Below are 26,923 nucleotides of genomic sequence, written 5' to 3' on the forward strand. Positions count from 1 at the left end.
ACAAGTTATACAAAAATTAACTCAAAATTTATTTTACATCTAAGTGTAAAACTTAAAAACCATGGAACTTTGAAAGGAAAGCATGGAGAAAATCTTTGAGTCCTGGGAGTAACAAAGAATTCTTAGATATGATGCTAAAAGCACAATCTATAGAAGAAATTTTTTTTAGTTGGATTTCATCAAAATTAAAATCTTTTGCTCTGCCAATGACACTGTCAAGAGGAAATGACAAGCTAGAGTGGGAAAAAATACTTGCAAATCATATAGCCAATAAAATGTAAGAACTCTCAAAATTCAGTAGTAAGAACAAACAACCCAATTAAAAAATAGGTAAAAGACATGAACAGGCACTTCACCAAAGAGACTATAGAGATGACAAATAAGCACATAAAAAGATATTCAGGGGCAGCAGGACCTAAACTTGCACCTATGTGGAACTCTGTGCCATTTAGAGCTCTCTCACAGTGGTACAAGAGGTGAATGATGATGCCATTCTCTCAAATGGCTTTGGAATAAAATGTGGAAAGTCTCCCAAAAGATGTTCAGTGTCTTAAATTTTTAGAGAAGTGCAAATGAAAACCACAGTACAATACCACTAGATTAGATACCTACTAGAAACTGTGGTACAACCATACAATGGAATACTTCTTAATAGTAAAAAGGAATGAATTGTGGATATACGTGACAATTTGTATGAATCTCAAAGGTATTATGCTGAGTGAAAGAAGCTATTCTCAAAAGATTATATACTATGGGATTGTATTTATATGACATTCTGGGAGAGACTAAAACTATAGGATGGAGAACAGATAATTGGTTGCCAGGGTTTAGGAACGGCACAGGGCGTGCTTCAAAGGAGCAGCCCAAGGGAATTTTTTGGAATGTTGAAATTGTTGTAAATCCTGATTGTGGTGTTGGTTATACAAAACTTATACATGTGTTAAAATTTATAAAACTGTATTCCAAAAAAATAAAAAAAGTCAGGTGCCTGTTAATTGGAGACTATCTCTATAAGGCCAGGCAATTAATAAATTGAAAGAAATAGCCATCACGAAGTAGTAATTTTTTTATTAGATAAAAAAGAACAAAAAAGGAGTAACTTTTTTTTTCTGAAATAGCCTTTTGTTCATGCAGTTTTAGTCTCTTTTTAAAATATGTTTTTTCAGAGACATGTCTTCACTATTCTCTAAAATACTTCCTTTTTTAAAAAAATACATGTATCTGTGGGATATACAGGTTTATCTCAAAAAAAAAAAAAACAACTTGAAAACATTGCCCAGGTTGTCTTATTATTTTGGAGTTTCTTCCAGTAAGTGCTACCTATGGGATCTTGTAAATCTTTTCTGCAGATTTTTTTTCAATAGTGATATTTGTACCACAATATGACCATTAATCTCTCTGGTTCAGTATTAGCCATCTTATCTAGGCAGAGTTGATTTCATTCTGAGTCTTAAGGTTTCTATTTGCGTTTCTTCCTAATACAAAGAATAAGGAAAACGTATGTGTTGACAAGTAGTAGCGGAAAATGTTAAAATAAGGAAGGATCATGAATGTGGTGCATTTATTTAAAGGATAAACACATGACGATGTATAATAGGAACTTAGCAGGTAGGAAGCAGAAGTGAACTAATATGTATTCAATATTTGTCAAGTTTTTATTAGAATATTCTCTTCAGCTCTGAGCTTTGTGTCAGATATGGAAACAATTGGCAAGGTTCCTGAGAGGGCAATGGAAATTATATTAGACAATGAAAATAAGGCCTTGAAGACAAGGTTAAAAGAATTGAAGTTTCCTAAGGAAGAAGAGTTTAAAACATATGAAGGGCTGGGATATAAGTGGTAACTCTTCATTTCATCTGACCAGGTGGCACAAAAAGGAATGTCCTAAATTTCCCAGACATATTCACTGGACAGATGGACTTTTCTCTCCATTCCGAGGTGACTGAGACCATGTTGGATTTTCTGTTTTCTTCACTGGGCTCTTCTGATGTGGCACGTGTCTGATTCTCTCCCATTTGGGCCATTTTTATCTGGACTCCCTTTCTAGCAGGGCTCTCACCTTGGCTTTTTCTGCTGCTTATTCTTCCATTGCTTTTTCCCCTTTTCATCCCAAATTCATCCTTCACACAAAACCACCCTTGAGATCTATCTAAAATCAAGTATGCCATGTCATTTTCCTGCTTAGAATCCTTTAGCAGCTTCCTGTAACCTATAGCAAAGGTTCGTAATCACCGTTTCTCCAGGGGCTGGATCTGGGAGAGCTGGAGTTAATGGGTGGCCATAACCTCCTGGCCAGTGTGATCTCTGTGGCCACCTGCCATGAAAGCTGGTTACTGAGCATACGAGTTACTCACCTAGTATGTTCAGAAGCAAGGTGGAGAAAAACTGGCTTAAAGAACAGTTCAGACTTACTCCTCTATAGCACATCTCGTCCTGCCCTGGACTGTTGAGTTTTGTTTTCCTTGCATCTTCTGTTACAAATGGCTTGCAGTTCTCAGGACTTGTTTTTTTAATAGCAGAAATCTGAAGGAAAGTATATGCTTTTTAAATTAAGAAAGTTCCTTGGAATATTTTGTAAGGATTGTTTCACTTAAATTTTAAAGGGAAAGGCTGTGTTTCCTGTTTTTTTTTGTCCCATTGTATCTCCAGAGAGATTTGCCATTTTATTTTATTTACTTATTTGTTGTTGAAGTATATAGTTGACATACAATATTATATTAGTTTCAGGTCTACAATAGACTACAACACATACATTATGAAATGCTCACCATAACTAGTTACCGTCTGTCACTTTTCAAAGTCATTATTATATTATTCTATATTCCCTGAACTGTACTTTACATCCTTATGACTTTATGAGTTTTTATTTTATAACTGGAAGTTTGTACCACTTCACCCCCTTCACTTATTTCACCCATTCCTCCACCCCTCCACCTCCTCAACCATCAGTTTGTTCTCTGTGTTTATAAGTCTGTTTCTCTTTTGTTTTGTTTCTTTGTTTTTATTTTTTAGATTCCACTTGTAAGTGAAATCATATGGTATTTGTCTTTCTCTATCTGACTTACTTCACTTAGCATAATGCTCTCTATTCCACCCATGTTGTCATGGCAAGATTTCATTCTTTTTTATGACTAATATTCCATTGTATATATAATCACATCTTCATCCATTTATCCATTGATGGGCACATAGGTTGCTTCCAGATCTTGATGATTGTAAATAATGCTGCAGTGAACACTGGGGTACATATATCTTTTTGAATTAGTATTTTGTTTTCTTTAGGTAAATAAACTCAGTGGAATTGCTGGATCATATGGTAGTTCTATTTTTAATTTTCCAAAGAACTTCCATACAGTTTTCCATAGTGGCTGTACCAATTTTTATTCCTCTCAACAGTGAGGACTCCGTTTTCTCCACATCCTTAACAAAACTTATTATTTCTTGTCTTTTTTTTTAGGGGGGAGGGGGTTTCTTAAACTTTATTTCTCCCTTTGATTTTGGTTTCAAAGGCATTTTTATTTTATTTTTTATTTTTATTATAATTATTTTTTATTTTGGTATCATTAGTCTACAGTTACATGAGGAACATTATGTTTACTAGACTCCCCCGTCACCAAGTTCCCCCCACAAACCCCATTACAGTCACTGTCCATCAGCGTAGTAAGATGCTGTAGAATCACTACTTGTCTTTTCTGTGTTACACTGCCTTCCCCGTGCCCTGCCACCCCCACTGCCCCACCCCCTACATTATGTGTGTGAATCGTAATGCCCCTTTTCCTCATTTATCCCTCCCTTCCCACCCATCCTCCCCAGTTCCTTTCCCTTTGGTAACTGTTAGTTCATTCTTGGGTTCTGTGAGTCTGCTGTTGTTTTGTTCCTTCAGTTTTTTTCTTTGTTCTTATACTCCACAGATGAGTGAAATCATTTGATACTTATCTTTCTCCATCTGGCTTATTTCACTGAGCATAATACCCTCCAGCTCCATCCATGTTGTTGCAAATGATAAGATTTGTTTTCTTCTTATGACTGAATAATACTCCATTGTGTATATGTACCACATTTTCTTTATCCATTCACCTACTGATGGACACTTAGGTTGCTTCCATTTCTTGGCTATTGTAAATAATGCTGCAATAAACATAAGGGTGCATATGTCTTTTTCAAACTGGTTTCATGACTTACATTCAGGTCTTTGATCCATTTCGAATTTATTTTTGTGTTTGGAGTTAGGTAATGGTTCAGTTTCATTCTCTTACATGTAGCTGTCCAGTTTTGCCAACACCAGCTGTTGAAGAGGCTGTCATTTCCCCATTGTATGTCCATGGCTCCTTTATCATATATTAATTGACCATGTATGTTTGGGTTAGTATCTGGACTCTCTATTCTGTTCCACTGGTCTGTGGGTCTGTTCTTGTGCCAGTACCAAATTGTCTTGATTACTGTGGCTTTGTAGTAGAGCTTGAAGTTGGGAAGCGAGATCCCCCTGCTTTATTCTTCCTTCTCAGGATTGCTTTGGCTATTCAGGGCTTTTTGTGGTTCCATATGAGTTTTAAAACTATTTGTTCCAGTTTGTTGAAGAATGCTGTTGGTATTTTGATAGGAATTGCATTGAGTCTGTAGATTGCTTTAGGCAGGATGGCCATTTTGACAATATTAATTCTTCCTATCCATGAGCACGAGATGAGTTTCCATTTGTTAGTGTCCTCTTTAATTTCTCTCTTGAGTGTCTTGTAGTTTTCAGGGTATAGGTCTTTCACTTCCTTGGTTAGGTTTATTCCTAGATATTTTATTCTTTTTGATGCAATTGTGAGTGGAATTATTTTCCTGATCTCTCTTTCTGCTTAGATGACTTCTTCATTCCCTTTTCATGGTGCCTGACAAATAATAGGCATCCAATAAATAACTCTTATTTATTATGAACAAGGAGAGATTGATAGGGAAGAGTATTTAACTTTAGGTGTAGGTTTGGTTGCTTTCTGATTCCTCTTATATACCACAAAGCTTCATTAATTGTGTTAAACTCTCCAGGAGAAGGTAAAAAACTTGCATAGCTATTATATAAATTAATACTATATAACTTTAAAAATGCATCCATTTTTATATGTGTGCATGTCTGTTTATTAATTTGTAAGCTCTTCAATATTAAGATTATGTATTTTTGAGTTTCCCTTCACAGCACCTAATCTAGAACCTTTTTGAAATAAGATGTGGAAGTGATTTCAAATTGTGTATGTGTGTGTGTCAGGTGTCCCTAGTTCTCATTATTATTCTAAAGTTAAGTCCTATGATGTATGTATGCTAATGATGATTCTAAAATTTAAATAATTAACTTAATTAAAACCATGATGACATTGTGTGTCTTGCACAGTTGAGTACATTGAGTGTCTGTTTTTTTTTGTAGGTGCATGTGAGGGTACCTTGGCTTGCTCTACGTGTCATCTCATCTTTGAAGATCACATATTTGAGAAGTTAGAAGCAGTCACTGATGAGGAGAATGACATGCTTGATCTGGCATATGGGCTAACAGATAGGTAAGATTTTAAGACCACTGCAGGTGTACTGATCTGGGAAGAGAAAGGTTTTATTAGTTTTTATCTACTTAAGACACGTCTGACAAGTGTAGTAACGTGCAGTGCAGATAGACAACAGTCACAGACTTTAAATATCAATTATGTGATATTTCTCTTTGTTCACTGTTCTACAGTTTAGCCCTTATGAACCCTTTCTTTTTTATAAAAGCAATAAATAAATGGATGAATGAATGAATGAATGAATGAATGAATGAATGGAGATGTTGGAAGTAAAAGTTCTAGATCCTAATAAATCTTTTTTAGTCTATTTTTATTCCAGGAATTAATAGTCATCATAATTTAATGAGTTGAGATTAAATTTAATGCTTTTTATGGTGTTCTTGAAGGACAGAGTTGATAATTGAACAAAATTGTAATGGAAAGTTTTATGTACTTGGGAGAACAGAATTTTTAAAAAAACCTATATAACATAGTAATAATGTTAAAATGAATATTTCTAAGTGTACATTAGAGTAAATTGATCAGCTTTTTCTTGTTATTAAGTAATAGGTTTTAAAGAATTGCTCCTAAAAGTGGTAGGAATTGTAGTAGCAAGTAATACCTTTTTTAAAACAATTATCTGGCCTTTTGATTGGAGTTAGGGAAAGTAGCTAGTTGATTTATAGTTTCAAAGGGCAAGATAATAAGGGTTTACTTAATTAAGGTTGGCTTGGGTGTTTAATTATAATTTGTTGAACTTAATGAAGAAATGATTTTAAAAAAAATTATGCAAAAGTGATAAAAGCTTTATTTCATGTGTATTATGTAACCTTATCAGATCCTTACAAAAATGTTTAAGTCAATTGGTAGTTATTCAGAGGTGAAGAATCATTTTATTCCTTTTGAAGTTCATTTCCTCCTTGGTGGAGGTAAGACTGATAACCCTGGGAAGAGAAAGTGAGAAAATAGTGTCTCTTTGGATTCCAAAGCAAAGCAGATTATGACTGCCACCTACCTGTCCCCTCCCATCTCCAGGTGTCATGTTCTCTAAGACCTCTTTTATTTCCTGAATGATAACATACAGAATATACTCAATAAGTTTGTTAATTTGGTTCTGAGAATTGTTTCTCTTTAATGGAAGGGATGAATCACAGCTAACTGCTTGCCCTTTTGTTCAGATAGAATTTGTAGGTGCGTGTAACAGTCTTCTAGGTCAAAAGAAAACACAAGAAGAAAAGGAGAGATATAGTTAGAAGACATACACTTATGTAAAAAGATACAAAAGACCTAATATAAATGTGAACAAGAACTGTGATAATCAATTTCAGAGACTTTTAGAACAAGATATAATGGAGAACAAGGAGCTTCTATAATATTTTATAGCTGATATTCTTAATACACAGAATTTTAGTAGAAATGCTTTGTGGGGAAAAGAATGTAATGTTTTTCATAGGTATCATTCATTTATAAAACACTTTGACATATTTAAAATGAAAGAAATTTTGCTCAAAGCTAGTCACCACATAAAAACTATTTCTAGGGTAGCATACAATTTTGAAACAAAGAAACAAGCAAATTTACTCTTTTATTTCCTTTTTATGTCAATGTTAAGTGCTATGTAAATGTCTTTAATTTTTTAGATAAAACCTCATCCTTTCAATGTTTATTATAGGTGTACTTAAATTTGATTATTGATGGCCTGATGATACCCAGGCTCATATGGTACTTCTTACACTGTTTACTTATCTCCTATTTCCCCTTGGAAACAGGGGCCATGTATTTCATCACTGTATCTCCAGTGCCTTATTCATAAAAAGGCATCATTAACTATTTGTGCAATTAATGGTTGACAGATTCAGAAATGTATCTGTGAATCTATATTGGAAGACTGTCATGGCTTGCTGCCACCAGTATACATGGATAAGTGGATCATCTACACAGAGGCCTCAGTTTCTGTACTTAAAACAGTACCTGTGTTACAGGGTTATGTGAAGCTCATAGAACAGTGTTTGGTGGAGAAAACATTGATTAAATGGTACTTTTTAGCATCAGAGCAATAATAATATCAACATATATGCCAGATACTATGCCAAAGCACTTAACAAAGAGTATTTTTAACTTTAAAGATTGTCCGTATTACCATTTTAAGGGTGGGAAGACAAGGTTTAGTTATCACAGATTTGCTCAAGGCCAGACAGCTAGAGAATGACAGAGCCTTGATTTGAATCCGTTATGTTGGGCATCAAAACCCTTGACTGTTTTACATTTCAAGCTCTTCCTCTGAATTGAAAACCAAACTTGAAGGTAAAATATACACAATAATCAGTGTATTTCCACTGTTAGATATGTATAACAAAGGTGATTGCAGAAAATGTTTTCAAGATTTGCATAAGTATCAGAATATTGGGGGACTAATAGTGAAAGAATGCTTGCCATCTGTCCCCTTCTCCAGAGGTAGGAGACACTGTACACTGGGGAGACACTGGAGCCAGAAAGAGACCTGTAAGGAGGCAGAGGAAGTAGGGACTGAGAAAACAGCCACAGAGTGCTAGTACTTTAACTTCCAAGGTCGAAGGGCCAGCTAGGGCTCTCAGCGCCACCCACCCTGTGTTCCCATAACACTGCTTGTTCTTCTGTCACTACACCTACGGTATTCTTCCCTGTTTCACTGAGAGCTGTTTCCTACTCTTTTTTCTCCTACTAAATTAAAAATTCCTTGAAGATGAGCATTATCTCTATATGAACATCAAGAATAACCAGTATTCTATGTAGGGCTCACCACAGTCCTAGTGAATTGGTCTAAATCAGCTTGCTACATTTTCTCTCTTGAAGATAGAGCCTAATACATAGTTGAGTATTGTCAAAGCTGTTTTTCTCTTTTTTTAAAGTGTATTTAAAAAATTGATGTACAGTTGATATACAGTATTATATTGGTTTCAAGTATACAACACAGTGTTCAATAGTTATATACATTATTAAATCCTCACCACCAACTAGTGCAGTTACTATCTGTCAACATAGAAAGATGTTTCAGAACCACTGACTGTATTCCACATGCTGCACTTCCATCCCCATGACCAACTTACATTATGATTGAGATTTTGTGTCTCAGTACCTCTCACCCTGCCCACCCACCCACCCACCACAATCCCTACCCCATAGTAACCACCAGTTACTTTTCAGTGTCTATGAGTCTGTTACTGTTTTGTTCATTTTGTTTTGTTTTATTTTTAGATTTCACATATAAGTGAAAGTAATTGTCTTTTTCTGCTTGGCTTATTTCACTAAGCATAATACCTTCTGTGTCCATCCATGTTGTCACAATTGGCAGGATTTTTTCCCTTTTTATGGCTGAATAATATTCCATTGTGTATATGTACCACAACTTCTTTATCCATTTATCTACTGATAGACTCTTTGGTTACTTCTGTATCTTGGCTATTGTAAATAATGCAGCAATAAATATAGGAGTGCATATCTTTTTGAATCAGAAATTTTTTTTTTGGAGAAGGAATTGCTAGAAGTGGAACGGCTGGGTCATGTGGTATTTCTATTTTTAGTTTTTGGGGAACCTACATACTGCTTTCCATAGTGGCTGCACCAATTTACATTCCTACCAGCAGTATAGGAGGGTTCCCTTTTCTCCACAACCTTGCCAACATTTGTTATTTCTTGTCTTTTGGATAGTGGCCATTCTAACTGGTGTGAGGTGATATCTCATTGTGGTTTTGATTTGCATTTCTTTATAATTAGTGATGTGGAGCATCTTTTCATGTGCCTGTTGGCCATCTGAATTTCTTCTTTGGAAAAGTGTCTGTCCAGGTCCTCCAACCATTGATGTAAGTGGTGTGTTAAAGTCCCCGAATATGTTTGAGTTTCAGTCTATTTCTCCCTTTAGTTCTTAGTATTTGTTATACATATTTAGGTGTTTCTATGTTGTTTTGAAATCTATTTTGTCTGATGTAAGTAATACTACCTCTGCTTTTTCTCCCTTTTATTTGGATGAAATATCTTTCCCCATCCCTTCAACTTCCAGTCTATGTATGTCTTAAGGTCTGAAATGCATCTCTTGTAAGCAGCATACAGATGGGTCTTGTTTCTTTATCCATTCTCCCACCCTGTGTCTTTTGATTGTTCATTCAACACATTTACATTTAAGGTAGTTGATAGATATGTAATTATTGCCAATTTATTAATTGTTTTCTGCTGTTATTGTAGTTCTTCTCTGTTCCTTTCTTCCTCTCTTACACTGTTCTCTTGTAATTAGATGGTTTTCTTTAGTGTTGTGATGGATTAATTTTTTTTAGTTTTTTGTGTATCTATTATAGGCTTAATGTTTGTGGTTACCATAAGGTTCCTATGTAGTGTCTTAAATATTTAACAGTCTGTATTGTTGATAGTCACTATATTTCAAACACAATCTAAAAATACTTATTTTTTAGTCTTCTTCCTCCTCCATTGTTGATTTTACTACTTTTTTTTTCCAACTTCATACTTGCTTAGTAAGTAAGTAAGTCTGCTGCCTTTACTGTAGGTTTATTTTCACTGATTAAAAATTTAGGCATAAGAACATTTCCATGTACAGGTGTCTCTTTAACATATCCTGTAAGGCCTGTTTAGTGGCGGTGGATTCTTTTAACTTTATCTGGGAAACCTTTAATTTCTCCTTCAATCTGAATAATTACCTTACTAGTTTCTTTCATTTCAATACATTAAATATTCCATGCCATTCCTTTCTGCTGAGAAATCTGCCGATAGCCTTACAGTTTCCCTTATAGGTAACTGCTTTTAAGATTCTCTCTTTATCTTTAATCTTTGCCTTTTTAATTACTGTATGTCTTAGTGTTGTCTTTATGGGGTTCCTTTTGTTAGGGGCTCTCTGTGTTTCCAGGACCTGGGTGTCTGTTTCCTTCCTCAGATTGGGGAAGTTTTCAGCTATTTTTCTTCAGAGACTTTCTACTTTTTTGTCTCTCTCTTCTGGGACCCGTATTATGCAAATATTGTTTCATTTGGTGGTGTCACACAGCTCTCTTAGTAGCTTCTCATTTTTAGAAATTCCCTTTTCTCTCTGTTCATGAGCTTTGTTGTTTTCCTGTTCTCTAATTTCCATCTCATTGGTTGTCTCCTCTACTTCCAGCAGTCTGCTATTCATTCCCTCCGTTGTAGTGTTCATTTCAGTTATTATATTCTTAGCTCTGAGTGGCTCTTCTTTAAATCTTCTACTCTTTATTGAAGTTCTCACTGAGATCATCAGTTGTTTTCCCCAGGTTAGTGAGCATCTTTATGACTGTTACCTTGAAATCTTTATCAAGAAGATTGGTAATCTCCATTTCATTTAGCCCATTTTATGGTGTCTTATCTTGTTTTTTGGTTTGGAACATTTTCTTCTGCCTCCTCATTTTTTCTAGGTTTCTGTGTTTCTTCCTTTGTATAGATAGGTCTACTCTGCCTCCTGGCTTTATGAAGGTGTCCTATGGTTCTCAGAAGCTCAGACTCTGCCCGCCAGGGCCTGGTTCTCCTGAGCGGTGAAGCTGCAGTTGCAGTTGTGGGGCTGTAGGTGGGACTGCCTTTCTGCCTGTTTGCAGGCAGTGGCTGATCTCTCTCAGCCTTAGAGGGCCTTCTGTGTGCTGTGCAGTGCTTCTGCTGGGATCATTGTGGGCAGGCCATCCCTCTGCCTGTCAGGCAGCAAAGTCTGATACTGCTGGGCTGAGCAGGCTGGGTGGGCATATGTGCAGGAAGCATGCCACAGAGCTGAACTGCCCGTGAGGAAGGTGGAGCATTTGGATCTGGCCCCCTCAAGTGACTGCCTGGGCTGAGGGAGAGCCTGGGAAGTGTCATCCACTTGCCCTTTCTCTTCCAGAGAGAGTTCCCTCCAAGCTCTGCCCCTCTGGCACACTTCTGCTGGTAAATCTTTCAAATTGTTTTGGCTCTCAGCAGGGCCGGAGTGTGTGCCTGTCCTGCACAAGTGGCAGGAGTCAGCCTCCCAGAGTGCTCCAGCTCTCTCTGGTGTCCCGCCCCCGTTAATCACCTGACACAGTGCAATACGGACTTGTGCTCCCAGAGCACATCTCCAGGGCCAGGTGTGCTGCATTCCTGAGTGTTTATCCCCTCCTTTCTCTATTCCTGTCCCTCCCACTTTTGGGTTGGGATGGGGGAAGAGCTTGGGTCTGATAGATGGTGGCTTGGCCACTTTCCTGTTCTCTGTGTGGTCTTTTCCTTCTTCCCCAGGTGTAGGTGGTCTGTTCTTTAGTCTTCAGGTTACTTTCAGGGTTAGTTGTAGTTGCTGTAGTTGCTTCCTTGCTGTGTATGTGGGAGGAGGTTTCTGCTTTGCCTTCATACTCTGCTGTCTTTTTCTGGAAATTTCAAGGCTGTTTCTAATTAAACAATAGGAATTATTAGAAGGGGACTTTTCTTTTTTTCTACCAGTTACATATACTTGGTTATATATATAATATACATGGTCATATATACTTCTTTTTTTTTTTTTTTTTTTTCTGAGAGGGCATCTCTCATATTTATTGATCAAATGGTTATTAACAACAATAAAATTCTGTATAGGGGACTCAATGCACAATCATTAATCAACCCCAAGCCTAATTCTCAACAGTCTTCAATCTTCTGAAGCATAACAAACAAGTTCTTACATGGTGAACAAATTCTTACATAGTGAATAAGTTCTTACATGTTGACCAGTGCAAGGGCAGTTATCACAGAAACTTTTGGTTTTGATCACGCATTAGGTCATATATACTTCTACTCAGAAACTTTCCAGTCCCTCATTGCTCACCAGTTAAAACCTAAACTCATTCTTCAGTGTTCAAAGCTGTCTGGGCCTGGCCCCTTCTTAGCCTGTCACTCTCCTGTACTTGTCTGTCTTGTGCAGCAGCCAACCTAAAAACCTGTATTGCCGCAGACATGACTTGACTCCCTGTTGCCTCTGCCTCAAATGCCTTACTCTTTCTCTTTTATTAAGTCCCATCCATCCTTCAAAGCCCATTGTAAACACATCTGCCCGGGCCAGAAGTAAGTGCTTTCTCCTCATACCTCTTGGCTTTCCATCTCTGTGGCATTTGTCATAATCTCACATGTTAATTATCTGCAAATGTGTCTCACCTCTACTGTTGGAGTGAAAATTTACTCTTTAATACTGATATTAGCAGCTAATCCTCCCAGCAGTCCCATGAGGAGCCTGCTTACTCTCTCTCTTTAGGATGAGGTTTGGAAACTATTTGGCAGGATTAAGAAAGTTGCCTGTGAACACACCATGTTCAGTGCTGCTTCTGGACCACTGTCTGTCTGGTTCCAACCCCCATCTTGCCTCCTTCTCGGATGCCTGCTACCCAGCACGTAAGAGGTGGTCAGTAAGGGTTGAAGTGACTTTTCTGTTCTTTGCATACCCAATGACATTTAGTACTGTGCCTTTAGATGCTAAATAAATGCTTAATGAATACATTAATGAAACTAAGACCTACATACCACATTCCAACAAATGGAGGACAATTTGATTGTAAGTCTAATACATTTATTTTTGCATGCCGCTAAGAAAGAACAAAGCACTGCTGATTAAAATAGGGCACAAAGTTATCACTTAACATTTTGTGTATATGGACAAGGTGGTTTATACTTATCTAGGTATAGATTTATACATCACTGTTAACAAAAGAAAATATAAATTAAATAAAAGTGGTAGTAATTCTGAAAAAAAAAAAGAAATTATATTCATCTAGTGACAAATATTTGCTTTACTGATATCAAATCTGTGCCTGGCTGTGTTTCTGTATTTTTCATTTTTGTTTTGTATTGTTTTTGGACTTACTCTTCAGGGTAATTAGATTCAACACACAAAGTACTAACAAATTTCCCTCGACTCAGTTGAAGAGATACCTATGTAAATAACAAGTTTTCAGCTGTGATGTGCCTGCCACCTCACAGTGTAGAGGTGATTGTAAAATGCCATTGATTTTAAGACATCTTGTTTTAGAGATATTAAAAATATGGGGAAAAATAGGCATCTGATAATTAATGACTTATATGTATGTGTTTATTCCAGATTTCTTATTTGAAAGGCTTTAAAAAGTACAACTTTCTTTTATTGTCTGATGGTTTTAATTATCTGGGACTTCATTAATCATTCTCTTGGTGTTGCTAAAACCTTAGTTCTCTTTCCTCTACCATTGTGTGTCTGATGATTCCATTGCCTGTCAGCCCCTTCACCAAAAAAGCAGTAGGTCTTATGAAAGAATTAGTAGATGATAGAAACTAAAGATTAAAATGAAGCTTTGGAACAACACACTTTTTGATTTTCATATTTACATTCTGCTACTCTCTAGTTGGAAGGGTTGTATGTATCTATTTCTACTTAATGGAAATTTAAGAGGTAAATAAATCCCTAATTTAGAAAATATCTTATCAACTGCATTGCCTTGTGAATAATATATACTTAACACTAAACCATACCTCCCACTTTTTTATACAGATCCCGGTTGGGCTGCCAAATCTGTTTGACAAAATCTATGGACAATATGACTGTCCGAGTACCTGATGCCGTGGCTGATGCCAGACAGTCCATTGATATGGGCAAGAACTCCTAAATAAATATGAGTATTTTCACAAAATGTTAATCTGTTTTTACAATTATTATTATTAATGTAATTGAGAACATGGATGAATCGGTTTATTATTATGACTAGTTTTACTACTTTAATTCACCTTGTCTAACTACTGAGTTTCATAGTTCTGAAAGTATGCAATCTTTATTTTGGTTAGACTATAAAAAGCAAATCAAATGTTAGAACATAGTTAATATGATAAAACTTTATGTGTTTTACCCTATGTTTGTTTAGTGATTTTGGGAAATTTTTTCATATAAATCTTATGCCTGCTACCTATAAAGTAAGTTAAAAAAAATGGTATTATTATTCCTATTAGATGTGGGTGAAGATAGAACAACAAATTAGAAGATCTGTACTTGAATCTGCATCTTGTTACTACAAATTGTATGTTCAGATTGAAACTGGAGAAATTATAAATATCTTCTTTACAGCAATAACATGTGAATGTGTATGGACAAAACTAATTGCTCAGTAAACTGCTTAATTTCAAAGACAGTTATTATCTTATAAATAAATATTTCAAAATTTTGTTTAAATAAAAAGTATAATTCTTTATGGCCTGAGCTCCCTCACAGCATGGTGGCTGGGTTTTAATAGTGCCCCAGGAGAGAACTCGTACACCAGGCAAAAGCTATGTCCTTTCTTTCAACAACGAGTCATGGATATCACAGTATCCCTTATGCCACTTTTTTTTGATAGTAGTGAAGCACTAAGTCTGGCCCATCATTTGAAGACTGGGTGTCAGAGAATTTGCAGACATGTTTTAAAGCCACTACAACTGTTTTCAGGTTAACCTGGCATATTATTGCCTGTGAACTAACTTTTCTAACTGTTAGTTCTAAAAAAGTGTGTTCTAAACTTTTTAAGAGGGGCTAGATTTTACTCTTGCATTATGTTTTGAAATATTCTTGTATCTTCTTTGTTATGATGGTTCATTTGTTTTATTCTATGACTCCCAACAGTTTTCTTCTTGACAGTTTATTTAAATAAGAGGAATAATGGTAGACTCCCTTTCAATGCTGTGTAATTTTAGTTTACATTTCTCTGTCATTTTGCTATCAAGAAAGGCATCTTCCTTTTGTAAAGTACTCTGTGTAATTGTTGAATATGTGCTGAAACTTAATATTGTATTTGGTTTTCACAGGTAAACCATCCTGTTACTACATAAGTAATTCAAAACTGCTGAATAGTTTAAGTGAAACATTCTAAAAATTTCCAAACCTTTTGCCTAACTTTCACTGTTAAAATATTGTTGAATTTTTGTCTTAACGGACAATTTTCCTATTTTCTTTCTAATTAAGTACCCATATAGTGGTCCACATGGTTTCTATAATGGTCATTCAGCATTTAGAAAAATTATGTTTCACTTGAAAAATTGTTTTCTAATGGAAAGTTAAGGTTCATTATATATTTTCCCATCTTTTCTTTTTCTTCCATTTTACAACTCTTTTAATTGCTTTTCCCTACCTTCAACTACTTGAATTTTGTGGTAAATCACATTTTGGATCAGAGTTTGTGAGATGGCTTATTTATTGGATAACTTATCACTCTATAATGAAAAAGAAAATAGAAAATAATGTATTACATGTGCATTTCTAAAAATAGCGTATGATACTTCATTTTAAGTGAATGTCTTCATTCAAAGACATTCAGACATTACATAGAAATTTTGTTTGTTGTTAGGGAATATTTAAGAATAGAAATATGACCTTGGTTAAGCAACAACAGGATTTCTTTAATGTGTCAACATATCACATGATGTCAAGTTATTTTTATCAGATTTTCTTCTGTTTATAAGTTTTTAGAAACTGGAAAATTAGAAAACCAGCTGGCAGGAGGAAAGCGTGATTACTTGTAAACACAAATGTGGCTATGACAGAACAGAGACCGGGAGTTAAAAGATAATTTAAATTTACCAGAATCAACTTAGAGAAGCTGATGGAAAGATCTTTATAGTGAGAGGTATTACTTTTCAAAAAACTGTTAGTAACAAATCATCTTAATCAATGTCTTACTCTTCTTTTGACTCCCATTTGCTTTTCTTATATCTGGGTGTATTATCTGTTACTTAATTTTTAGACTTGATTTGATAATGTTATAAAATTAAGCAGAGCCATGTGTCTTTCTGACTCCCTTTGCCTACTTGCCATTTCTGAAACACTCACCTTGGTGTACCCAGCAGTCTTTAGCATGCCTTCGTCTGTCCATACTCTGCCTCAGACTGCCCTTTTTAGTGTTTACTGCATATGACATTGTATAGAATATTACATAGAGCACTTACTTCATTTTTCCCCTTATAGACTAAGCTTTTTAAGAATAAGTCCTGGGTTGTGTTCAACTTTGTTACTGTAGTATCTATCCTATTATTTAACCCACAGTATGTATACATCAAATATTTGAACTAATTAGAACCTGGTCTTACAAGGAATATGCTCCTAGCATTTGCTCTGTGGCAGTCACTTGTTAAGGATGAGACTTTATGAGCTCCTATATATAGTCCTATATACAAGCCTGCATGCCAACTCCAACTTGCTAGGAGTTCAGGTATCATAGGACATTTTTCTTGAGAGATCAACTGTTTTCCACTCTTTTAAAAAGGACTTGGTTCTTTTTGTAAACAGACCTTAGATGAAACAGCTTTTGAATGAGCCGAACAGGTCCCTCTGCTGGTCTTAGGTCTCATAGGTTGGTGGTTCTTGAAATGTGAGTGCTGAGGTCCACAGGTCGCACGTGGACTCCGTCTCCTTGAACCATGAGAACTGTCAGGACCATGCCTCCAAACGGGTGCTTCTCCATCTGGGACGTATCTGGTATCACGCATCTCTGATAGCCCCCAGTTTGTCTCACCAGCATTAGGCTTCCCACTGGTCCTGATGAGAATTCCTCAAGGCAGGGGAAAAGGGTTAGCTAATTCACAGAATGTATTCCCAAACCAAGCAAGCCAAAGACTGAGAAACAGTGGGAAACACTCTTCTTAGTAGTTTTGTTTTAGTCTTCTTTGACAATCTTATTTTCTTTCTTAACTGAAGTCCAAAGACTGAGTGAGCCTAAGAGACAACAAAGTAAGCTTCCCTCTGTATTGGAGAAAGAGTGTGGGGATTTAAAGACCTGGGTAATGTTTAAAAAATTGTCTAAAACTTGGATGTAAAGCATAAAAAAATTACTGCACGTCTATTCAAAGTTGTACCTTGAGAATTGTATAACTGGCCTTGTATAACTGGCCACCTAAGAATCATGTGGCATTCTAGGTCAGAGCGTTTGGCAAACTATGTCCTGTGGATCAAATCAAGTCCACCACCTGTTTTATGTCAATCAGGTTTTATGGGAACACAGACATGCTTATTCATTACTTATTGCTCACAGCTGCTTTCATATGACAACAGCAGAGCTGAGTAGTTGTGACAGAGACCAAATGGCCTTGTAATGTCTGAAATATTTGCTATCTGGCCTTACACACACAAAAATATTTGCTGACCCCTGCTCTTAGGGAAGTAATTTAACTTAGTGTTCACTATAGATTAGGACCTCTAAAGTTAGATATTAAATAACTTAGAGAATATTGGATAGGTTACAAAGGATTCCTTTTTGGTAGAAGAGGTAACTCCAGGAGTTATGGTTTCTTGCCTTTTAGAGCTTTATCCAGTTTTGTATCTATCTCTGCAGTCTTAGTAAGCATTCTTTTTTTGCATGCTGTACCTATGCATGTATTAGTTTCTCATATCCTTCTTTGAACCAGCTTTGTCATTCTACTGGTCCCTCATTAATGAGTTAACTAAATCTTGACATATTCTCACTGTATAATTATATGAGTCCTTTATAATTCAGAGAAAATTATACAATGACTGCTAGAGGCCTCTCTATGCTTCATCATTAATATTCCATCTTAAGGTAGTCACTGAACCCTACTAAACTTCTGCTTACATATTTAAGTAGAGAAAATCATATACAATTGCCTCAGCCAAACTATTCTCTCACCCATATAATAGTATCCACTGGACAAAATTTTGTAATTACGAAAGTTAAAAGATGATGTGTGTAAACATGTAACAGTAAGTAAAGCACTATATGATTGTTGGTTATGCTGCTTCTCAAAATCTAAACCTTAGGTATTGAAGCATAGGTAGAATTCCTGTTATGGATGAATTGCATACCAAGACTTGATTCTTTGGCTTTTGCATTCAGATTAGCTTTTTTTAAAAAACAAATATATAAAGGGATTAATCTTAATCTTAAGCCTAACTACCCATCTGATGAGTGCACTAAAAATGGGAGTGCTTTATTATAATTTATGTTAGAGAAATATTGCATTGATAACCACATATGTTAAATCCTCAAGAGGTAGTTATGAGTTGAAAATTTCTAGGCTATAATTACAAAAAGAAGCAGAGTACAACTGAATGTGGGCTGAGCTGAAAATAACTCATTACCTTTTTATTGAAAGAAAAAGGAGTGACTTCTAATAAAAGAAGGGAACTACCTGTTGCTAAAGTGGAAATATACATTGTTTACTTTTATTTTTTTTATTAAGGTATCATTGATAAGCACTCTTATGAAGGTTTCTCATGAAAAACACTGTGGTTACAACATTTACCCATTTTATCAAGTCCCCTCCATACACAATTGAAGTCACTGTCCATCAGCCTAGTGTTGTCACTAATTGTCTTCTCTGTGCTACACTGTTCTCCATGTGACGCCCCACACACCATGTGCCAATCAGAATACCCCTAAATCGCCTTCTCCCTCCCTCTCCACCTGCCCTCCCTCACCTGTCCCCTTTAGTAACCGCTAGTCCCTTCTTGAGGTGGAGTCTGTGAGTCTGCTGATGTTTAGTTCCTTCAGTTTTGCTTCATTGTTATACTCCACAAATGAGGGAAATCATTTGGTACTTGTCTTTCTCCTCCTGGCCTATTTCACTGGGCATAATACCTTCTAGCTCCATCCATGTTATTGCAAATGGTAGGATTTGGTTTTTTCTCATGACTGAATAATATTCCATTGTGTATATATACCACATCTTTATCCATTCATCTACTGATGGACACTTAGGTTGCTTCCATATCTTGGCTATTGTAAATAGTGCTACAATAAACAGGGTTGCATATGTCTTTTTGAATCTGATGTCTTGTTTTCTTTGGGTAAATTCCTAAGAGTGGAATTCCCAGGTCAAATGGTATTTCTATTTTTAGTTTTTTGAGGAACTTCCATATTGCTTTCCACAATAGTTGAACTAATTTACATACCCACCAGCAGCGTAAGAGGGTTCCCTTTTCTCCACATCCTCGCCAGCATTTGTTCCTAGTCTTTTCGATGCTGGCCATCCTAACTGGTGTGAGGTGATATCTTACTGTGGTTTTAATTTGCATTTCCCTGATAATTAATGATGTGGAGCATCTTTTCATGTGCCTGTTGGCCACCTAATTTTCTTCTTTGGAGAAGTGTCTGTTCATATTTTCCACCCATTTTTTAATCAGGTTATTTGCTTTTTGGGTGTTAAAGCATGTGAGTTCTTTATATATTTTGGATGTTAACCCTTTGTCAGGTATATGGTTTACAAATATATTCTCCCATACTATAGGATGTGTTTTTGTTCTGCTGATTGTGTCCTTTGCTGTACAGAAGCTTTTTAGCTTGATGTAGTCCCATTTGTTCATTTTTGCTTTTGTTTCACTTGCCCCAGGGGATGTGTTCAGAAAAAACTTGCTGATGTTTATATTCAAGAGATTTTTGTGTATGTTTTCTTCTGAGAGTTTTACGGTTTCATGACTTACATTCAGATCTTTGATCCATTTTGAGTTTACTTTTGTGTCTAGAGTTAGACAATAATCCAGTTTCATTCTCTTGCATGTAGCTGTTCAGTTTTGCCAACAGCAGTTGTTGAAGAGGCTGTCCTTTCCCCATTGTATGTCCATGTCTCCTTTACTGTATATTAATTGACCATATATGCTTGGGTTTATATCTGGGCTCTCTAGTCTGTTCCAGTGATCTAAGGGTCTGCTCTTGTGCCAGTACCAAATTGTCTTGATTACTATGGCTTTGTAGTAGAGCTTAAAGTTGGGAGCATAATCCTCCCAGCTTTATTCTTCCTTCTCAGGGTTACTTTGACTATTCAGGGTCTTTTGTGGTTCCATATGAATTTTAGAACTATTTGTTCTAGTTTGTTCAAGAATGCCATTAGCATTTTGATAGGGATTGTATTGAATCTGTAGATTGCTTTAAGCAGGATGGCCATTTTGACAATATTAATTCTTCCTATCCATGAGCACAGGATGTTGTTCCCTTTATTGCTGTCTTCTTTGATTTCTGTCTTGAGTGTCTTGTAGTTTTCAGGGTATAGGTCTTTCACTTTAGGTTTATTCCTAGGTATTTTATTCTTTTTGATATAACTGTGAATGGAATTATTTTCCTGATTTCTCTTTCTGCTGGTTCATCGTTGGTATATAGGAATGCACAGAATTCTGTGTATTGATTTTATATCCTGCAGTTTTGCTCAATTCATTTATTAGTTCTAGTAGTTTTGGAGTGGATTCTTTTTTTTTCCATTTTGTGTTCCAAACTGTGTTTAATAGCAAAGATTTACTTAGTAGGCATTCCTTAAATTTTCTTCCAGAACATGTTTTGAAATGTGAAATCTATTTTGAAATATGAAAATTGATGTGGAGTCTTAAGGAGAAGGGTGACATTAAAGCAAGTTTAGCTTAGTTACTGTTAAAGCGACTAGATTTTGGAGTGGATTCTTTAGGGTTTTTTATGTACAATATCATGTCATCTGCAAACAGGGACAGTTTGACTTCTTCCTTACCAATTTGGATGCCTTTTATTTCTTTATGTTGTTTGATTGCCATGGCCAGGACCTCCAGAACTATGTTGAATAAAAGTGGGGACAGTGGGCATCCTTATCTTGTTCCCAGTCTTAGAGGAAAAGCTTTCACCTTTTCGCTGTTAAGTATGATGTTGGCTTTGGGTTTGATATATATGGCCATTATTATGTTGAGGTACTTGCTCTCTATACCCATTTTGTCGAGAGTTTTTATCATGAATGGATGTTGAATTTTGTCAAATGCTTTTTCAGCATCTATGGAGATGATCATATATTTTTTTTGTCCATCTTTTTTTTCATTTGGTGTATGATGTTGATGGGTTTTCAAACATTGTACCATCCTTGCATCCCTGAATGAATCCCACTTGGTCATGGTGTATGATCCTCTTGATGTGTTTTTGAATTTGATTTGCTAATATTTTGTTGAGTATTTTTGCATCTATGTTCATCTGGGATATTGGTCTGTAGTTTTTTTTCTTGTGGTGTCTCTGTCTGGTTTTGGTATTAGAGTGATGCTGGCTGGCCTCATAGCATGAGTTTGGAATTATTCCCTCCTCTTCTACTTTCTGGAAACCTTTAAGGAGGATGGGTAGTTGGTCTTCACTAAATGTTTAAAAGAATTCAGCGGAGAAGCCATGTGGTCCAGAGGTTTTGTTCTTAGGTAGTTTCTTGATTACCAATTCAATTTAGTTGCTGGTAATTGGTCTGTTCAGATTTTCTGTTACTTCCTGGGTCAGCCTTGGAAGGTTGTATTTTTCTAGAAAGTTTTCCATTTCTTCTAGGTTATCCAGTTTTTTGCATATAATTTTTCAAAATATTCTCTCATAATTTTTTGTATTTCTGTGGTGTTTGTAGTGATTTTTCCTTTCTCATTTCTGATTCTGTTTATGTGTGTAGACTCTCTTTTTTTCTTTATAAGTCTTGCTTATGGTTTGTCTATTTTGTTCATTTTCTCAAAGATCCAGCTCCTGTTTTCATTGATTCTTTCTATTGCTGTACTCTTCTCAATTTTATTTATTTTTGCTCTAATCTGTACTGTGTCCCTCCTACTACTAACTTTGGGCCTCATTTGTTCTTCATTTTCTAGTTTTGTTCGTTGTGAGTTTAGACTGTTCATATGGGATTGTTATTCTTTCCTGAGGTAGGCCTGTATTGCAGTATACTTCCCTCTTAGTTCAGCCTGCACTGCATCCCACAGATTTTGCTGTGTTGACTTGCTGTTTTCTTTTGTCTCCATATATTGCTTGATCTCTTTTTATATTTGGTCATTGATCCATTGACTATTTAGGACCATGTTTTTAAGCCTCCATGTGTTTGTGGGCTTGTTGACTTTTTTGTTTTCTTTGCATAATTTATTTGTAGTTTCATATCTTTGTGGTCTCAGAAGCTGGTTGATACACTTTCAATCTTTTTGAATTTACTGAGGCTCTATTTGTGGCCTAGTGTTTGAAAATGTTTCATGTTCACTTGAGAAGAATGTGAACCCTATTGTTTTTTGGGCGGAGTGTTCTGTAGATGTCTGTTAGGTCCATCTGTTCTAATGTATTCTTCAGTGCTTCTGTCCCCTTACTTATTTTATGTCTGGTTGATCTATCCTTTGGAGTAAGTCTCATAAAATGAATGTGTTGTATTCTGTTTCCCCCTTTAATTCTTTTAGTATTTGTTTCACATATGTAGGTGCTCCTATGTTGTGAGCATTGATATTTATAATAGTTATGTCCTCTTGTTAGACTGATCCCTTTATCATTATGTAATGTCCTTTTTTGTCTCTTGTTATTTTCTTTGTTTCGAGGTCTATTTTGTCTGATACAAGTACTACAACTTCTGCTTTTTTCTCCCTATTAGTTGTATGAAATATCTTTTCCCATCCCTTCACTTTTAGTCTGTGTATGTCTTTGAGTTTGAAGTGAGTATCTTGTAGGCAGCATATAGAGGGGTCTTATTTTTTTACCCTTTCAGTGACTCTGTGTGTTTTGATTGGTGCATTCAGACCATTTACATTTAGAGTGATTATTGATAGGTATGTACTTACTATCATTGCAGCCTTCAGATTTGTGGTTACCAAAGTTTCAAGGGTAACTTCCTTACTATCAAACAGTCTAACTTACCTCACTTAGTATGCTATTATGAACACAATCTAAAGGTTTTTTTTTCTTTTTCCTCCTTTTTCTTTTCCTCCTTTAATTTTTCTTCCTCCTCCATTTGTATTAGGTATCATATTCTGTGCTCTTTGTCTTTCCCTTGACTGACTTTGGGGGTAGTTGATTTAATTTTGCATCTGCTTAGTAATTAATTGGTCTTCTTTTCTGTGGTTTTATTCCCTCTGGTGATAGCCCTTTAGCCTTAGGAACACTTTCATCTATAGCAGTCCCTCCAAAATAGAGTTTGTGGGAGGTAAATTCTCTCAGCTTTTGGTTATCTGAAAGTTGTTTAATCCCTCCTTCAAATTTAAATGGTAATCTTGCTGCATAGAGTATTTTTGCTTTGAGGCCCTTCTGCTCCATTGCATTAAATATATCATACTACTCCTTTCTGGCCTCTAAGGTTTCTGTTGAGAAGTCTGGTGGTAGCCTGATGGGTTTTCCTTTGTATGTAGTCTTTTTTCTCTCTCTGGCTGCTTTTAATACTGTGTCCTTATCCTTGATCTTTGTCGTTTTAATTATTTTATGTCTTGGTGTTGTCTTCCTTGGGTCCCTTGTGTTGGGAGATCTGTGCACCTCCATGGCCTGAAAGACTTTATATCCTTCTCCAGATTGGGGAAGTTTTCAGCAATTAACCTCCTCAAAGACACTTTCCCTTCCTCTCTCTCTCCTTCTTCTGGTATCTCTATAATGCAAATATTTTTCCGTTTTGATTGGTCACACAGTCCTCTCAATATTCTTTCATTCCTAGAGATCATTTTTTCTCTCTGTACCTCAGCTTCTTTGTATTCTTGTTCTCCAACCAATTTCTGTTTCATTTACTGTCTCCTCTACTTTATCGAATTGGCTTTTAAGTCCTTCCATTGTATGTTTCATTTCAGGTACAGAATTCTTCAGTGTTTGTATCTCATTCCTGAATTCCTCCTGGAGTTCTTGAATATTTTTCTGTAGCTCTGTGAGCATGTTTATGATTTTTATTTTGAATTGTCATTCAGGAAGATTGATGAGTTCATTTTCACTGGCCTTTTTTTTGGTGTTTGTGGTATTTTGGTTTGAACCAGGTTCCTTTGATGTTTTGTATTTGTATGTTGTGCTGTCTAGTCCCAGAAGCTCTACTCTCTGGAGCTGCCATTTCCCTGGAGCTGTGGGGGTCATAGGTGAGCGGCGCTGTTGCCTGTCGATAGGAAAAAGCTCTTTCCAGTTTCTTGGCTGCAGTGCCTGCCTTCACTGCTAGGGCCAGTGGGCCCAGCATGCAGGGAGAAGCCTCTGTGCTTTGTACTTGGAGCTACCGTAGGCGGGTCTGCCCTCTGGCTGGCCTGGGAGAATGGCAGGGGCAGCAGGTTTGTGAGCTGGTGCCAGCTGGATGAAGGCACAGCACGCTGCCTATCATGGAGGGGGTGCCTCATAGCTGCATAGTCAGCCAGGGACATGGAGCACCTGAAGCTCCTGAGAGTTCCTAACCTGCTGGACTGAGTGTGCCCGGACAATGTTTTCCACCTGAGCAGGAAGCTCTGTGTAATCCTTGGACCTTTAGCAACCCTCTCACTGTTAGGACGTCTCTCAGACTGCCTGTCCATCTTTTGTCCCAGAGCAGCCGGTTGTGGATATGTGTTTTCCACAAGCGGCTGGATCTCAGTCTCTCCAAGTATTCTGCCTGTCTTAGCTTTCCAACCCAAAATGATTTGCCAGATCAGATCTCCAGGGCTGGGTGTTCAGGAGTCCTAGGCCGCTGCCCTGTCCCCGCTCCATTTCTCTTCCGCCAGTGAGCTGGGGTGGGGGAAGGGCTCAGGTTCCTCCAGATCATGGCTTTTGTACTTACCCTTTTCCTTGAGGTTGCTGTTTTCCCAGGTATAGGCAGTGTGCCACAGCCTTCTTCCCTGTTCATTTCAGAATTAGATATATTTGCTATATTTTCATAGTATTTGTTGTTTTGCAAGGAGGTTTCTCTCTCACCTCTTGTGCCACCATCTTTAATCCTCCAAAGTACATACATTGTTTACCTTTAAAGCAACATCTGTTCTTTCAAAATACATAGTTCCTTGTAATACTGCAAAACAAATTGAAAGGGACACCTCCACTCACCATGATCAGCTTATTCCCCACCTGCGAAGTTGAGATGTACATCGGAGTTTAAATATATTTATTAATCAAGGTTGAAACATTTTTTCACATTTTTCTTGATAGCCTAATGTGTTTTTTTGAAGTATGATCATTGGTTAGATCTTGTATGACAGATACACCATTCTTTGAACACAAGCTTAAACACTTCAGAGAAAGTTGTAATTATCCCATAAGGGTCTCAACGTAATTCTCTATGTAGAGGTATCCTGCTCTGGCTGCTCAGTTTTGACCTGTGACCTGTATGACCAAATAAAATTGCCAGTAACTCTCCTATAACTTCAAGTGATGTGCTCTTCCTTAGATCAGATTTGAATCACACAATCAAAAGTGACAGCTCTTGTAGTCTTTTTAAAAAAAATCCAGTCTCTTTTATTCATGTTTGTATTCCAAATGTCTTGAGGAGTATCTGGCACATAGTAAGTGGTCAATCAATATTAGTTGAATTTGTTGAATGAATGTCCTATGAAAAGACCTACTGCCTTTGCCCACACTGTGCCTTGAAAGTTTTCTTGGTAAAATAGCAGGAGCTTCAGAGGAGGAAAAATCTCTGGTTAGAGCTTTAGTTAGTAAGTTTAATTATGTGAAATGAGTCCATTAAGCCAAAGAAAGTAAAGCAAAGAGGTTATATACCACCAACAGCTTCTGAGAATAAAATCCTGGATGATAGCCCTTATCAGGATAACGAGGAGACAAACTTTCAAGTACTTTTTAATCTTTATTACTTTTGTCAGACAGTTGAACTCTTCAAGGGGACAAAATGATTGTTTCTTTTAAGAATGCAGCTAGAATTTACAGAATCGAAAATCAAATGTTCATATACACAGCAGTGGAGTGGACATACTTTGACTTGGCACCCACTTATACCAGATTCTGTTTGTGTGTCCTGGATGCACTGCTGAGTGACCTCACCTTTAGGGTATGGAGGTTTCTTTTATTGATAGAGGACAGAGATAGTGACCTCAGGAAGCTGGTGTTTTCTCCACCAGGGACTAAGACGTTTATCTGTTTATCTAACTGCTGCGCCAGCTGTCAGCCAAACTGGCTGGTTAATTTGTGCAGTAATCATGCATAGTCTTGGAGCCCTCCCACAGCCCCAGTGAAACCCCATCCTTTGGGATTCAGAGCCCCATCTTGATGTGGTTAATGTGCACACCTCAAAATACCCATCATCAAGCTCAGAATTCATGCTCAGTAGCAGGGTAACAGAACTTATCACAAGGCATTAGGTTATGAAACCATCTGTTGGCACTCACGTGTCTTCATTATTATCCAGTTTTTTAATGCCAGAAGTCCAACTTTGTTGACGGAGTATGCCTTCCAAACCAAAAGTTGTTTGGAGAGAGCAAAGGAAAAACTAAACAGGAAATAAGTAAGCCAACAGTCATCACCTAATGCAACTGCACTAAAAAGCTGAAAAATATTTTAAGTGTTTTGAAAATGTTTGTAGCTATCCAAGAGTCAAACCATCAGGGTGAAACACTCCATTACTCCTCTTTTTTTGTAGGGGCATTCATTTTGAACTGGAGAAAGCTCACCCCTGCCCAGGTTAACATACTTTGCACTTAACACCTCATTCAAAACTCCCAAGCATGTTAAGCTGTAATTAGTAATAAAAATTAGACGTGCATGGTTTTAATATTTTCTTATAAGCATTTGTCCATGAGGCTTGAAAGGATAGGATTCCCTCCCTGTGCCACTCACATGTCCTGTGAAGATACTACT

At 36.7% G+C, this 26,923-nt stretch overlaps 1 protein-coding gene across 2 annotated transcripts in view; it reads left to right on the forward strand.

Moving 5' to 3' along the window:
- The window catches only part of FDX1 (ferredoxin 1), a 39,872-nt gene extending 25,208 nt beyond the window's left edge, over window positions 1–14,664 (forward strand). Inside the window, exons 3-4 of one of the 2 annotated variants that reach the window (XM_057491091.1) lie at window positions 5,402–5,531; window positions 13,334–13,459. In XM_057491091.1, the coding sequence (XP_057347074.1) occupies window positions 5,402–5,531; window positions 13,334–13,406 (203 nt within the window). In that variant the 3' untranslated portion in view covers window positions 13,407–13,459. Of the gene's footprint in view, window positions 1–5,401; window positions 5,532–13,333; window positions 13,460–13,986 lie in introns of those variants that run through there. The other variant, XM_057491090.1, reaches the window with a different exon arrangement.
- The last annotated feature ends 12,259 nt before the right edge of the window (window positions 14,665–26,923 follow it).

The sequence above is a fragment of the Manis pentadactyla genome, chromosome 13 (genome assembly GCF_030020395.1).
Source record: "Manis pentadactyla isolate mManPen7 chromosome 13, mManPen7.hap1, whole genome shotgun sequence".
NCBI lineage: Eukaryota > Metazoa > Chordata > Mammalia > Pholidota > Manidae > Manis > Manis pentadactyla.